The sequence below is a fragment of the Poecilia reticulata genome, linkage group LG6 (genome assembly GCF_000633615.1).
Source record: "Poecilia reticulata strain Guanapo linkage group LG6, Guppy_female_1.0+MT, whole genome shotgun sequence".
Taxonomy (NCBI): Eukaryota; Metazoa; Chordata; class Actinopteri; order Cyprinodontiformes; family Poeciliidae; genus Poecilia; species Poecilia reticulata.
In genome coordinates, this window is record NC_024336.1 from 23,960,376 (window position 1) to 23,974,756 (window position 14,381).

General features: G+C 38.5%; 1 protein-coding gene across 1 annotated transcript in view; it reads right to left on the reverse strand.

Annotated features, from left to right (window-relative positions):
* Positions 1-14,381, reverse strand: part of frmd5a (FERM domain containing 5a) — a 51,228-nt gene that overhangs the window by 9,366 nt on the left and 27,481 nt on the right. The window contains exons 2-6 of the mRNA XM_008412326.2: positions 5,153-5,257; positions 3,761-3,803; positions 3,211-3,289; positions 1,033-1,130; positions 349-472 (exon numbers count right to left, since the gene is read on the reverse strand). Coding sequence (XP_008410548.1) covers positions 349-472; positions 1,033-1,130; positions 3,211-3,289; positions 3,761-3,803; positions 5,153-5,257 — 449 coding nt within the window. The remainder of the gene's footprint in view (positions 1-348; positions 473-1,032; positions 1,131-3,210; positions 3,290-3,760; positions 3,804-5,152; positions 5,258-14,381) is intronic.

Sequence of the window (14,381 nt, forward strand, 5' to 3'; positions counted from 1 at the left end):
AAGAAATATATAGATTTGTGAATTAATTCAGTAATACATGTAATTGTGTATGAATGAGATGTAAAAAAAAATCTAATTAACAAAAAATATGTTTTATCTTTACAAGTTCCACTTTGTAATTTAGGTTTTGTGCTGATACCAAAGCTTATTTCCAACAATAACCATTTATAATTTCACCTATGCAAAAAGAATAAAAATGAGTAGATTATATTTATCTTTCCCATATGTTAAGACAACTGATATTTACCAACTAATGCTTCATAATATAGGCAAAAACGTAAGGAGATGTTTAGTGATTTTTTAAAAAAGCAAAATCTGAATTAGACGTTTATCTACATCATCTCTTACATCAGCTCAGTTTTGTGTATTTCTGCAATCCGGCGCTCCAGTTTCTCCGAGTGCTTGGGAAAGAACTGGAATTTGGAGCTGTAACCTTCAGGATGCTTCCCAGGGTCGTAATCACCAATCTCGGCTAGAGGCGGCATCAGAAAAAAGATAAAAGGAAGTTAGCTCATTCCCCCAATCCTGACCCGGGATTAGCTGAGGTCCTTCATGCCACATTGCACGCTCTAAGCTGACCGTGATGCTGATTTCTCTCTACAAGGAGAAGCTGACTAGGCAGGCTATCTTTAATTTATCAGCACATCTTCCACCAAACAGGAGCCTGCCCTCCCAATGAACGCGGTGCTTTCTGTGAAGCTCGCTGCGCCAGACTTCAGCATCATCTCTTGGATTTTTGTCTCTGTAGCTGTGCACGTCTGACGAGATCCCAGACAAAATATTGCACCAACTGAGAACAATTATAATTTATACAAATACTAGAGAGCAAGCCACTATAAATAAACTGAAAAATAGGTGTGAAACGATGATTACGCATCTTACATAAAAACACATGCAGGTACTTTAATGAGGTTTTTTTTTTTTACATAACTAGAAAAGCCACATGAAATTAGCCTTCTAGCTATATAAGTAAGCTAATCTGCAGGATATAGAAATCAGTGAGCAGCACTCATTTCTGTCTCTTTTACTTACCTTGAAGGATGTAGGCAGCCAGCATGGCAGCGTCTGAGGTTTTGCACAGGAGGCGGCCGTGGTAGAGGTCTCTCTTTAGCTGCAGGAAGACCAAATATCTACAAAGGACAAACATATGTGTCAAAGAAGCATTTAACGCAGAAAAAAATTCAAAACTAGAGCAGGAGTAGCAGTACAACAAACTCGATTCATTTCAAATCACTTTATCAAGATCACCTTCCCTAAATGTGGTTTTAATAATTAGATTTTCAGCTCTTTAAAAAAATAAAAAATAAAATAAGAGCAGAAACACCCTGCAGGAGAGAGCTGCTCCTCATGCTTGTTTTTGTAGCCTCCAAAACTAGTTTCAAACTGATCCAACCGCTCAGCTCCTCAAGCATGAACCTTAATGAGGCAACATTTGTAGCAGAGATTATGATAATGAGAAATGGTGTTGACTATTATTTCCTGCTATCATTATTCTTTGTATTTTAGAGGCAAGGACACTGCAGTGGAATTACTGAACATCTGCTTTTAGGCAATAAAACAGTCAGGCAGACCTAATTTCTTCACTCTGTTTTCCTCCACAAAAGCTGATGCTGTTTATTTAAAAATGGATCCTTTTGTTGAATACAAAATGAATGTTACATCACATGACAGGACACATTTACTCTGCTTCCATTTGTTTACATATGCTACTGTTTCTGTGCCTTGCCCTATAGCCTATGAGCATTTTCCCATTTTGTCATATTACTGATGAAATGATTACTTTATTTTGGGGTGTGCTATTTTTAATCCCCTTTACTTTGATAGCCCTGGATAAAAATCTTACCAAATGCCTTCAGAAGTCACCTAAAATGTACAATTTAATCTCCAAGAAAATCCAGCTGCACTGTGAAGATTTGTCAGAGAGCATTCGCAGACAAATATGAAAATCAAGAAACACAGCAGCAGGTCAGAGAGGAGTTTAAAGTGGAGTTCAACTGGTGGATATCCTCATCAGTTATGACAGGAGCCACCAAGCACTTTGATGGTGTCGGATGTTGACCTTCTTAGTCAGACCGCGACCCCAAGCGAAATTTTGACTTGATAGCCAAAATATATACCACACTGTCACATTAAAAAGTGTTTAAAATGTTACAAATCTTTTATCATTTCCTTTTTAACTAATGACAACATTGAGTTAATTTACCGTGTAAAATAAATAGAAATTTGTCAGTGTAAAATGACAAACTTTGGAGAAGTTCAAAGTGTTTTAGTCTGTTTGTGAAGCAGACTGATTACCAAATAATAACTCCAAAACATCGGAAAACTTTTACAACTTCCTTCATTGGATTAAATCTCTGGGAGAAAAAAAAAAATCCTGGTAAAGCTGCTTATTTTTGTGTTTTGCTATGCAGCACAGAACAGTCGGACCAAATCATGATGATTTTTTGCTCTCCCACCCTCTGCGCAGTGACCTCTCCACTGTCATAATCATGTATCATGCTGTCCTCCTTCCCTCCCACTCTTCTTTTTGCTTCACACTTTCAATCACCCCTCCTTGCCCCTTATCTCCTCTATCCACTCTATTCATTATATATACTCTACATGCGGTACACACTGAATCTCATTGCGCCTTGAACCGAGTGGACTCCTCTCTCTTCAGTCGGGTAATGAAAACATGTGGACACTAGACACACATTCGCCAGCTGACTGTGCTCTGCATCATCTGGAGGAAATCGGCCTCTTTTTTTTAATTTCTGTAACCTAATGTGGGTATTAAGAACTGTGACATAACTGTATTTAGAAAAAAATTACCAAGTTGGGGAAATGTGTTCATTTACACAGAAAAAATCTTGCCTCATGTTGCCTTTTAATGTGCTTTCCATTATCCTGGAGAGCTACTAGGAAAGGCTTTTATGTTTCTCCCAGCTCCTCCTAAAAACTGTAATATTTAGCATAATGTTTTCAAACCCAGTGCTCAGTCATGTTAATTATGAAACGTTTACAAGTAACGTTTTAAAAAGAACCACGTTCGGGCAGTCCAAAGGCTTCATACAAACATCTGCTCTGAAATTAAACGTAAAAATAGTCTTTCTGTAAAAAGGTCTTTGCTCATCATCAACTGAAACAGATGCAAATTACCTCTGTAGAAGGAAAATTAGGGAAGGAAACATTTATTAACTCCTTCTAGCTGAATGCCCCCACATGTCATACCGAGTGATTTCCTCCTTGAGAGCAGCAGGATCAGGAGGGTAGAACTTTACTCTCAGACACATGGTGAACGGAGGCTGAGCTGCAGGAGACAAAGAGGAAAGCTTTAGATTAGGCAGCACTGCAAGTGGAAGTGAGCGGGAAGATTTAGCTCTTGTAGGCAGAAAAGAAGATAATTTTTTAAAATCTTAGTCAAATCTGTTCATAAGATGTGAATTTTGAACATGTCTAAAGATAAAAGCCCATATCTGAACACATGACGGTGGCATCCTTAACCCCTTAGCATGCAGCGGAATGTCAGCGTGCTGTTTTTACATTGTATTTTCCGAAGGTGCGGGTTAAGGGGTTTAACCAATAATGTGGAAATCCTCCAACTAACTTCTAGTGTTTTAAAATATCTATTTTCTCCGTCTGCTGTTCTTTAGTAAAACAAACTTTGTTGCACTTGATGTGCACTGAAGCGAAAATCTTTGTTGCCTCAAATTTAGGAAGGATCTGTGTTGGTTTATGTACTTAAAAAGAAGCGAAGTAAACTTACACAGAAGGTACTTACATTTCATTTGCTTTGAAATTGATTTGGTGAACTCCAACCAGTGCTGCATCGGGAATGAAAAAGAGAGACAAAGAAAAATGGCAAAATGTCTGAGCAAAAATTACCTCAGCAGTAGAAAAATTCTCACATTGCGTCATTAAGCAGACACTTCCAATAGCTGCCTGAATGCTCGGTTGTTACTACTGACAGTTTTCTGGAGAAACCCATCCAGACAACACTTGACGACGTGACAGAGCTGACTGTGAAGTGCAGCGGCATAAAGCTGTTTGGAATATAGACGACGTGTAAGTTGTTGTTTTTTTTCCAAGAAGATCTTTAGAAGACGTCCATCCATCCATCCATCCATCCATCCATCCATCCATCCATTTTCTTTCACCCTTATCCCTTAGTGGAGTCGCGAGGGTTGCTGGTGCCTATCTCCAGCTAACGTTCCGGGCGAGAGGCGGGGTACACCCTGGACAGGTCGCCAGTCTGTCGCAGGGCAACACAGAGACACACAGGACACACAACCATGCACACACACACACACACACTCACACCTAGGGGCAATTTGGAAAGGCCAATTAACCTGACGGTCATGTTTTTGGACTGTGGGAGGAAACCGGAGTACCCGGAGAAAACCCACGCATGCACAGGGAGAACATGCAAACTCCATGCAGAAAGACCGGGGCCGGGAATTGAACCCAGAGCCTTCGTGCTGCAAGGCAACAGCTCTACCAACTGCCCCACTGTGCAGCCCCTTTAGAAGACGTGAAGATGCAATACTGTTACATATCAGTGGAAGAAAGATTTCTCTGGGAGGTCAACTCTTCCATGGAGACAAACACATTCTCTTTGCAACCTTGTCAGACCCACGTCCTGTAAATGGAACCCTGATTCTGTAACATATTTTTCCGGTGATGCATTCTCATCAACAAAATCCACCTACTCACAGCAGCTAATATAATAGTTCTGAGCAGACGGGTTGGAGATGTAGCATTATCGTGGGTCACCTGATGTCAGAATTTCTAAATGGTTTCATCCATAAAGCAAAACATCTATGCTTCCAAGTAGAAGCACACAAGCATTTTAGTCTAAACATAACCATTTATGTGAATAAATTGCATCTATCTGCATTATTAACTCGACTGAACAAAAAGAAACACATTTGAGCATCTCTGCTTGTCCTTTTACATTTTTAACTCAAAGACAAACTCGGTTTAGTATCTCAGTATCTTCTTTTAAGGCACGTTGTTGAAGATTTATCGCAAATGACAGCAATGAAAAGCCATCCTGTGGATGACCTTCTGTAGTAAAAAGTACTGTATCTTATTAAGAATAAAATGAATCTTAGAAAATGCCTCCAAAGATCAAACATCCAAAGCCAGAGTTCAGTCAAACACAGATGCTCACCCGCTGCTTGTCTGGATCCACATATCTGATGCCAAAGTAGTCTTTCTCCAGTAGGTTTAGATGGTGGCAGAGGAGGTCAAACAGATACTGTCCTTTTGCATCCCGCTGTAAAAGAGGACAGGAAAAAACTACACTTAGGCCACCATCTGTGTATGAATGTTCTGGAAGATTAAAAAAAAAGAAGATAAGGCTGGGGAGAGATTTAATATACAAAACTGTATAGCTCGTCTTTTTTTCCAGATATCTGTGGTAATAATCCACAGCCAGAACCATCTGTGTCTGAAATAAATCCTGTCACACAGCTCAAAGAGAAGCGAGAAGACAGAGGACGGATTAAAAGTGCCCCACCAGGACGTTTTGCTACTATGTTGCATTCTGAATCTTCAAAGGGGCAAAACAGCCAGAGGAGGAACACTCGAGAATCTTGAACTGTACATCCATCCATCCATTTTCTTACACCCTTGTCCCTTAGTGGGGTCAGGAGGTTTGCTGGTGCCTATCTCAAGCTAGAGTGTACCGGGGGAGAAGCGGGGTTCACCCTGGACAGGTCGCCAGTCTGTCGCAGGAATCTTGGTGCAGTTCAAATGTGTTTGCAGAAAGTGTAAGATAAACCGTTTGCAACGCAGCAAACACCTCGTAAATAATTATTTAGTAGAAAACAATGAACCTGTTTGACAAGTGTCAGTTTGCTTCAGGAGTGTCAGCCACAGCAAGGTCATCACTGCACTGAGGTGGATGGAAACTAAGCTAATCGCAACCTTTTTTTTAATCTTATTTTTAACTAAATCTTTTGAATTTCTTTTAAAGAACATTAGTTTCTTTGTACAATATTACATTTAGTGGAATATGATGTTGTATAAGGATTCTATTACAGTTTAGATTCCTAAAAATCAATCAATCATCTATCTATCTATCTATCTATCTATCTATCTATCTATCTATCTATCTATCTATCTATCTATCTATCTATCTATCTATCTATCTATCTATCTATCTATCTATCTATCTATCTATCTATCTGCTCCTACTCTCACTCTGTGTTAGATGAAACTGATGGCTGACTGAAATGCCCCAGGCAGCGCTTTCCTCCCTGCTGTAACTCATGCTGCAGATAACAGGCACTTCATTAGGACAAAGGCCTGTCAATACCAGGCATATTGTTTAATCAGCCTGACTATATATGACCAAATGCTGACTGGAGTGCAGCGGCCGGAGGTAGCTGACCTTTTTGTGGAGCGATCGAGGAGCTTCATGGGTGCTCGCTGATGTCACTTTAAGACTATTAGTCCAATGTAATATCCCTAACAGAGCTGACATGCCTGCTAACTGACCAGACCTAAATAACTGAGAGGAGTAGCTTTCTTCTCGGAAGCAACGATATGAATTATTTTTATTCCATTACATGAAACTAACAACTCAAGGTGTTAAGCGCCTAAATCTCAATTACTTTTACAGGACTATGATCTCTAAACTACAAAAACAAAATGGTCAGCAGCCTAGAAATAAGATGTGCCTGTCTTAAATTTGCACCTAGACATGTTTGTTACAGAGCATGATGCTTGTTTTGCAAAATGATTTCTATATCAGCATGTTCTGCTTCAAAGGAGCGAGGCTGCATTATATATATATATATATATAATTAGTCTTGTTCAGACTTTCTGAAGGATTTTTAAGGTTTCTCTTTGGACACAGGGTGCATTTAAGTTCTTTGTTGAGTAATTTGCAACTGTTATGTAAACTCCTCAGGTAGAAAAGGCTCCAAAACAAAGGGAGGAATCAGTGTTATGTCTACAACAAAGAAATGAACAAAAACCTTTTCACAAAAACAGAAGGGCAAATTCACAAATTCAAGGCGATAAATGTGTACAAACATGAGTTTACATGTCCTTCTGTTTCTGAAATGAAATACCAAATCAGGCCAGTTCTTAAAATATCTCTACTGAGCAACAAGCTGCGCTTTTACCCTGACACAGTTTGCTTAAATTTAAATTACATGTCATGCTCGCGTTTAAGTGAAGGTCAACGCATATTTATCTATATTTTTGTAGACTACAAGGAGAGCAAATAGCTTTGCATTTTTCGCAAGCCACAGTTTTCAGTGTTACACTGGATGCATTTTTTTTTAAAAAGAACCATCTGGTGAAAGTTGATGATAATTATGGTGCAGGGCAGAAAAATTAGACAGGGACCTCTAATGACATCTGTCTGGTATTTTTTTATGCCAATATATTCTTTCTTTTAAATTGTTTATTTGGCGTTTAATTGGTTTAAAAATACAGATTCCTAGGCAAGTAATTCCTACAAAGAAAGAAATTGACACATTTTCAGAACGTTCTGCAGCAGAGGACATACATAGTCAGGAAAGGCATCTGCTCTTTTGTTACAAAGAAAGATCAAGCTTTGTTTAGTTTTCGGCATCGCTCCTATCAGCTTCTGCCCCTCCTCTTTTCTGGCTCCCGGTGGATCCTCGACAGACCAGCTGCATTGCTCTCCAGCATTCTCTCTAATTACCATGTTAAAGTGATTGCGGTAGAGAAAGGATGTCCTGATATTTCTAATTAATTCTAATGAACACTTCCTCGTCTGGATGTTAGTCACATAGCACCAGGAGCCTCAGCAGCTTTAAGAAAACAGTATTTTGGTTTTAGACCAACATACAGTGTTTTAAAAAGAACAAGTTAGTCAGGTTTGACACATGCTGATCTGCTGTTTGTTAATAAGTGATTTTCACCTTAAAAATCTTATCACTTGAGGAGTAAAACTTTTTTTTAACTCTTGACCGAAAGTGTTTGATGTACATAAAAATCAGAAAATCGTACATAATAATCGTATGTTAATACTTTACCTTTTTTTTCTGTTTGTTTAGATTTACACTCAGATCATCTTGCTTTCTCTAAGTATTGTTTTTACAGTGTCTCGTAATATCTTTTGTAGATTTTTTGTGGTTGCTCATGTACGGATCCAGCTTTCAAAGAGTTTGTTCTGTTTATAAACTGAGCATTTTACCTTGAATGTTGGAAACATTAGTGAGTAGTGTTATGGCACCATGCTGTGCAGTGCTTCAGTCACTCTTCAGCAGTGCTGACACCATGCATAACACCACAGGTCACCCACTTGCCCTTGGCTGGACATGCAAGGAGGCAAAAGAAAATTCTTCCTTGATTGGTTATATCCAGACATAACCAAATTGTCTATACCTCAGTTTATATATTTATATATCTCTAATGAATGAATAAGGTAGCTGAGTTGAGCTCTCAAACTCAAAAACTCATTCTGACATCTATCTACGTGGGAAAAAAGCACAGCGGTTCTGGAACATTTCAAAGCTCACAATGGGCACTTTCCTTTGAGATTAATCATTAAAATGGTCTCCATGTCGACACAGCAGCCCAGACCATTAATAAAAGATCGTATCACTTTATAGTGAGAGGAGCAGAAACATGATGCTTTTGACTGGGTCTGTGTGTGTGTGTACAAGGCTAAAGGTATTTTAGGTCCTGAGGGGATTTCTTTGGTTTCATGAGCAGATTCCTTTCTGTTGTCCCAGCAGATTGAGTGATTGCCTTGTTTAATATGTCAGAGTGATTCAGGATCCTGATTGAGCAGCTAAGGTTTAAATCTCAACAGCACTTCAGCTCCAGGTCAAACAAAAACTGAACACGCAACCACCTGCAGTTAACATGGAGCCCACTTAAACTACAATGCCAATCAAATGCTTTTACATATTTAAGTCTAAAATATTGGTTCAAACTGCCAGGTAGAATAACAGTAAAACTGGGTAAATCTGCCACTACTTGAAAATGGTGGTTCATTCCAAGATAGGTAATTGGCAGGTTGGTGTTATCTCCAAGAGTCAGGGGGCAAAGAGATGGGGAACAGCCCAGGAAAAGGGCATTTTAGTACCGTCAATTAACCTAACTTGGAATACTTTTTTGTCCGCGGGAGGAAACCAGAGAACCCAGAAGCAGGGCAGGTCAGGGCTGGAACAATAGATGTCTCTTGCAGTGAGGCAACCGTGTAATGAATGAATGAATGAATGAATGGATGGATGGATGGATGGATGGATGGATGGATGGATGGATGGATGGATGGATGGATGGATGGATGGATGGATGGATGGATGGATGGATGGATGNGATGGATGGATGGATGGATGGATGGATGGATGGATGGATGGATGGATGGATGGATGGATGGATGGATGGATGGATGGATGGATGGATGGATGGATTTAGGAATAAAGCGTTGGTCACTTTTGATACCCAAAGGTGTTTATGTATGATCATACTGTCAAATGAAGATGTATGAATTAATGTTTTTATTTCCAGTAGTGTTGTCAAAATTATGCATATGTTTTTATCGATACTTAATTCAATTTTTTTAGGATTGCAATTTGCATTAAGACCAATAGAAATGTTCCTGAGGTATAAAACAGACTATCTGTGTTTGACATCTTGTTGAGCTCCCCCACCAGCAGCATATTTACAATAGATGGCTCTTCCTATTTGGACGTCTGATTTTGCAGAAGCTGCTGTATAAAAATAGCTGCCAAAAGGAATCAACAACAATACCAGAACTGGGGCTATTCACTCTGAAATGTTCTGGACACGTTTTTTCATTCCAGACAATCTAGTTTAGTGACTCATTTGGCACAAAAATTGTTTCTTCAATTTATTCTCTCAGCTTGGTGTTCCGTCACTCTGTCCTCAATAGTGGCGCTAAATCTATTCTCTCTGTAGAGCTTGTCTGCAAAAACTCTTCAAGAGATTTCTTAAAGGTTAAGGGAGAGGATTTTAAGAGCTTTCATGTCTCATCTCTAGGTGAGCATCACTTTAGAAACACCTGTGCAAAATAAAGCTGCTGGTATTCAATGTAAACTAATACAGACACAATTATTGAGAAAATGCAGAAATAAAAAAAAATCACAACTCTCACATTGCTAAAATTAAACAAAAGGATTTACCCCTTGAGGTGTGGAAGCAACTGATCAGCACATGGTTGAATTTTGCTGTCATATTAACTCAACAGCTGTTGTTAAAGAGAGTTATTAGCTCATAATGTGCAGCCCTGGGCAGGAGAGGGACACATTAAATATTTAATAGATAGTGACAGAACATCTCAAGACTAATCCAAATATTTCACTCTGAGTATCTTAAATCATTAAACCTTGCAGCAAAGCCAAAATCGCCCGATGGTGAGAAACTTCCATGACTTACGCAGCATAATGCAATATAGATAACACTGACCGGTAGATAGACAAGCAAGAATGGAAGGGCAGACAGAAACTCTATACAAACACAGTTAGATCCAACAAGTAAAAACATCATGAAACTAAAACAGTGATGAGTCTGTTTTTAATTTAAACTTTATTTGACCAGGAGAGTTATTAAGAACAAATTATCATCTACAATAATGACCTGGAAAGAGAGAAGATTTGCATAATTACTTTCAAAGTTACTCGACAAATAATTTAACAGTACGTAGTGTGAAATGCTTTGGGAACGTTAGATAAGTACAGGACATTTACCTTTTTAAAAGAAAATAAAAAAATCCAAGACAAACAAGCACTGGGATTTAAAGCTGGCACTGAAGTTATGAATATTTATTTTAGAGGTAAGGACAGGGCCATAATCTGCATAACTCATATGATTTGGTGGATCATGTTATATATCTGAAAAAAAATGTAGCAATACTTCAAAGTAAATCTTATATCATTGGACAGCCTGTTTGTTATTTCTTTGTTTCGAATAAAACTGAATTTGTGGGTTGCTCCTTTCTGTCGATACCAAACAGCTTATTCTAATATCGACTCCTGTCCAGAAATATTTGAAGTTTAATAGTTTATTAATTTAACAAACAAGGAGCTCATTAATTCATTTTCCCTCTTCCTTATGCTCATTGGTAACTTGGTCACACACTGCTGAGGAATAGCATCCCTCAAGCTTCCCTCAACCAACAACTGTCACAAGTCAGTCTGTGTGGCTCTTGGGTCACTCTGGCACAAACAGCACACTCAAGTTGATCTCACAAGTCCTCAATGGCATGGAGGTCAGGACTTCAGAGAAGCCACTCCACCCTGTCCACTCCTAAACTCTGGAGGAAGTCTGTGGGGGGCCAGTGCTGTCATCTTGGAGAATAAAAGTTGCTCCTAGGCGGTGAGGATATGGGTTTTCTGTTTGTTGCAGCATCAGATTGCCTCCAGTAATTGATAAACCTTGTTTTTCAGTGAGGGAGATTCAGATCCACACAGTATGATTGAGACATCATACTGTTTCCATCAAAGGTTGGCATTGGCAGATGGTAACAATCCACATATTCTTCCCAGCTGCTAAAACCACAATTGCGTTTTACTGACATTTTACTGAGATGAAGCGCTCTTACGACAAATAAATAATTGACCAAACACAAATATCCTTACTACAGTTTAATATACTTGGTACACTGAACAATGTGTTATAAAAAGCTAAAGAATGGTAAAAAGACCTTTAGATTGTCAAGAAAGTTCACTGTCAACAGTGATTTCTTTCTAAATCAGAAACCCAATTTATGTCAATATGTTTATTAAATTTACAGTTACTGAATCTACAACTTTTACACAGGGTTGTGTAAAAGTTGTATAAACCACTGCCAAATGCTTTTTTTTAAAATAGGCTTTCACATTGTAGGCACCAACAATTTCTTTGAAGGTTTCTTTGCACTTTATTTGCAATTATCTACAATTATCTACAATCCTTATATATTATTTCTCACGAGTCATTTTAAGTCACATTACTTGTATTTCTGTTTTTGAAATGGATTTTAAAAATCCTGACTTTAGCTTTCAGGTCTCTAAATGGTCAAGTTTTTTTCTTATATTACTAACTTGTCAAAGCCAGTTACTACAACTCAAATCCTTAGGTTTAGAAACCAAAATCCAGAGTCCCAAAGACCAAATGCAAAACTTAAGATATCATTTTTTCCAAACTTTTTTGCAGTTTTATCACAGTCTGAATTTAGTAAAAAGCAATGGAAGATGTAAATATTTAAATTTTAAGATCTTTTTAAGTATCTGTATGTTACTATTCAACTATTCATGTAACATTTGGTCCTTTTAATTATGCATTTTAATCATCTTTTAATGTTTCTGCTCTCTTTTTGAAATTCAAGAAATAAAATGTACATACATGGTTACTAATGTGCTTGTGAATATAATACAGTTTTTCTCCTGCTGTTCATACATGCTGATGTAATTCATAATGTCTTGCTTGGCTCACCTGGTTTAGCTCTCATTGGTGTCATTTAATGTTGTTCCATGTTTGTTAAATTCCTGCTTCTCAAGTGTTTGGCGTTAAGCTTGTCCATTAAGATGTCAGAACCGCTGAGAAGATCCACAAAAGTATGCTGGACACAACAGCGTTTGACAAGGATAAAATTACACTAATCAAGGATATCATTATGGTTACTGACAGGTGTGGTGAATCATCTTTATTTCTTCATCATGACACCTGTTAGTGAGTGCAGTCTATTAGGAAGCACGTAAACCTGGTTTCCTCCTATCTGTGAGCCAACTGGGCATCAGGCTTTGACTTAGTTTGACAAGAACCAAAATGTGAAGTTGAGAAAATTAGGTCAGAGCATCTTCAGAACTGTGCCCCTTGTGGGTGTTTCACATTTGAAGTGGTTAGCATATATTAAAATGGTACAAGGAGAGAGCAGTGGTAAAAGCTGCAACAGTGTCGTGAGATGCCAAGAGTGATTGACGCACGTAGGGAGTGAAGGCTGCTGCAAGTGGTCAGATATGGGAAATGAGTTGTTGTAGGTCAGGTTTGCTCAAGAAATGATTTTTGATTCTGAAAGAAAGTTTCAGAATAAACAGTGCATCACAATTTGTTGGGCATGGGTCTGTATGACCGCAGACCGGTCAGGCTCCTTGCTGACCTCTGTCCAACACCAAAAACTCCAACAATGGCCACATGAGCACCTGATCAGGAATAACAAACCTGCTGTGCTTCGTGATTTGTTTTACATCACACGGACTCATGAGAGAAAGTTTAAGGATGTCTTGAATATAGAAAGTCCAGGTGACTTTTATTGTATAAGGGATCCTTGTAGATAAACGTGGATTCCTGCAAATTCTGCAAAAAAAAAAATACTAGTCAATATCATACAATGTCAAAATCAAAAAGCATCAATAACAGTATTGACAATTACTCAGAACCAGTCCCTGGGAAATATTTTTAGCAGCTTTACAAGGTTTCTAGATTCCAAACTGATGTACCATGGCCAATGAAAAATGTCTGTATAGATGCAGATTTATTGCAGAGGTGTTTGTGACATCTGTGCCTAACTGATTCTTCCTGCAAGCAGGCAGAAATAAATGTTTCTCAATGAGGAATTCTGAGTCATCCAGCCCACCACTGATGGATTTCTCTGCCAGTCTCACCCTAATAGCCTTTCTGTCACATCTCTTAGCTCGTTGTGGGTAATCTAAGGTCCGCTCAGATTACACTGTCGCGTGTAAAATTTTGAAACAAGTCCAAAAACCACATTATTCAGTTACTGGATTCCTTTTTGTCAGCTAATTATTTTTTATATTCAAGTGGTGTTGTAGTTGTTCGCCAACTGTACAGCTTTAACTAAAAAGTGTGACAAATATCCCAACAACAAAATAAGCAGCACAATGGGTGTCATTCCAAGGATTAGCATAAAAACAATGCTTGATATTTATTTTTTTCTTTCTGGGCTTTCTGCGCAGTTTGAGCTCTGATGTGCTGCCTTATTCTCCCCCCAGTATAGAGAAAGCCTTTGTAAAATTGACTCAGCATGGCTAATTCAGTCTGTAATTTAGCGTCATGTATAATTTATAATTTTCAGCCCCTGAGACCTAAAATTTTTTTCTCACGCACTGATACCGCGCTGCAGATTCTTAGAGCATACCGCATAACTCCATCTAGTTTTAGCTCACAGCCGTGACGCATCGTCGTAGCAGACATGCACACTGGAGATGCTGGCAACGATTTGTTCACACATACAGGAATTAAGTTGTTAAGCAGCAACACAGCCAGAAGCACTGCTTTATAGGTTACCCAGAGAAGATTCCGTGCCTGTAAGCTTTTACTGTTTCACCTTTATAAATTTTATTTAAGAACATCAGAACACTTAGCTAAACATTATTTTTTTTAAAGTATCTTCAACTCTGAGGAGTTTCTGCTAAAAGAAATCCCTCATGATTTCTAACCGTGCCTTGCGA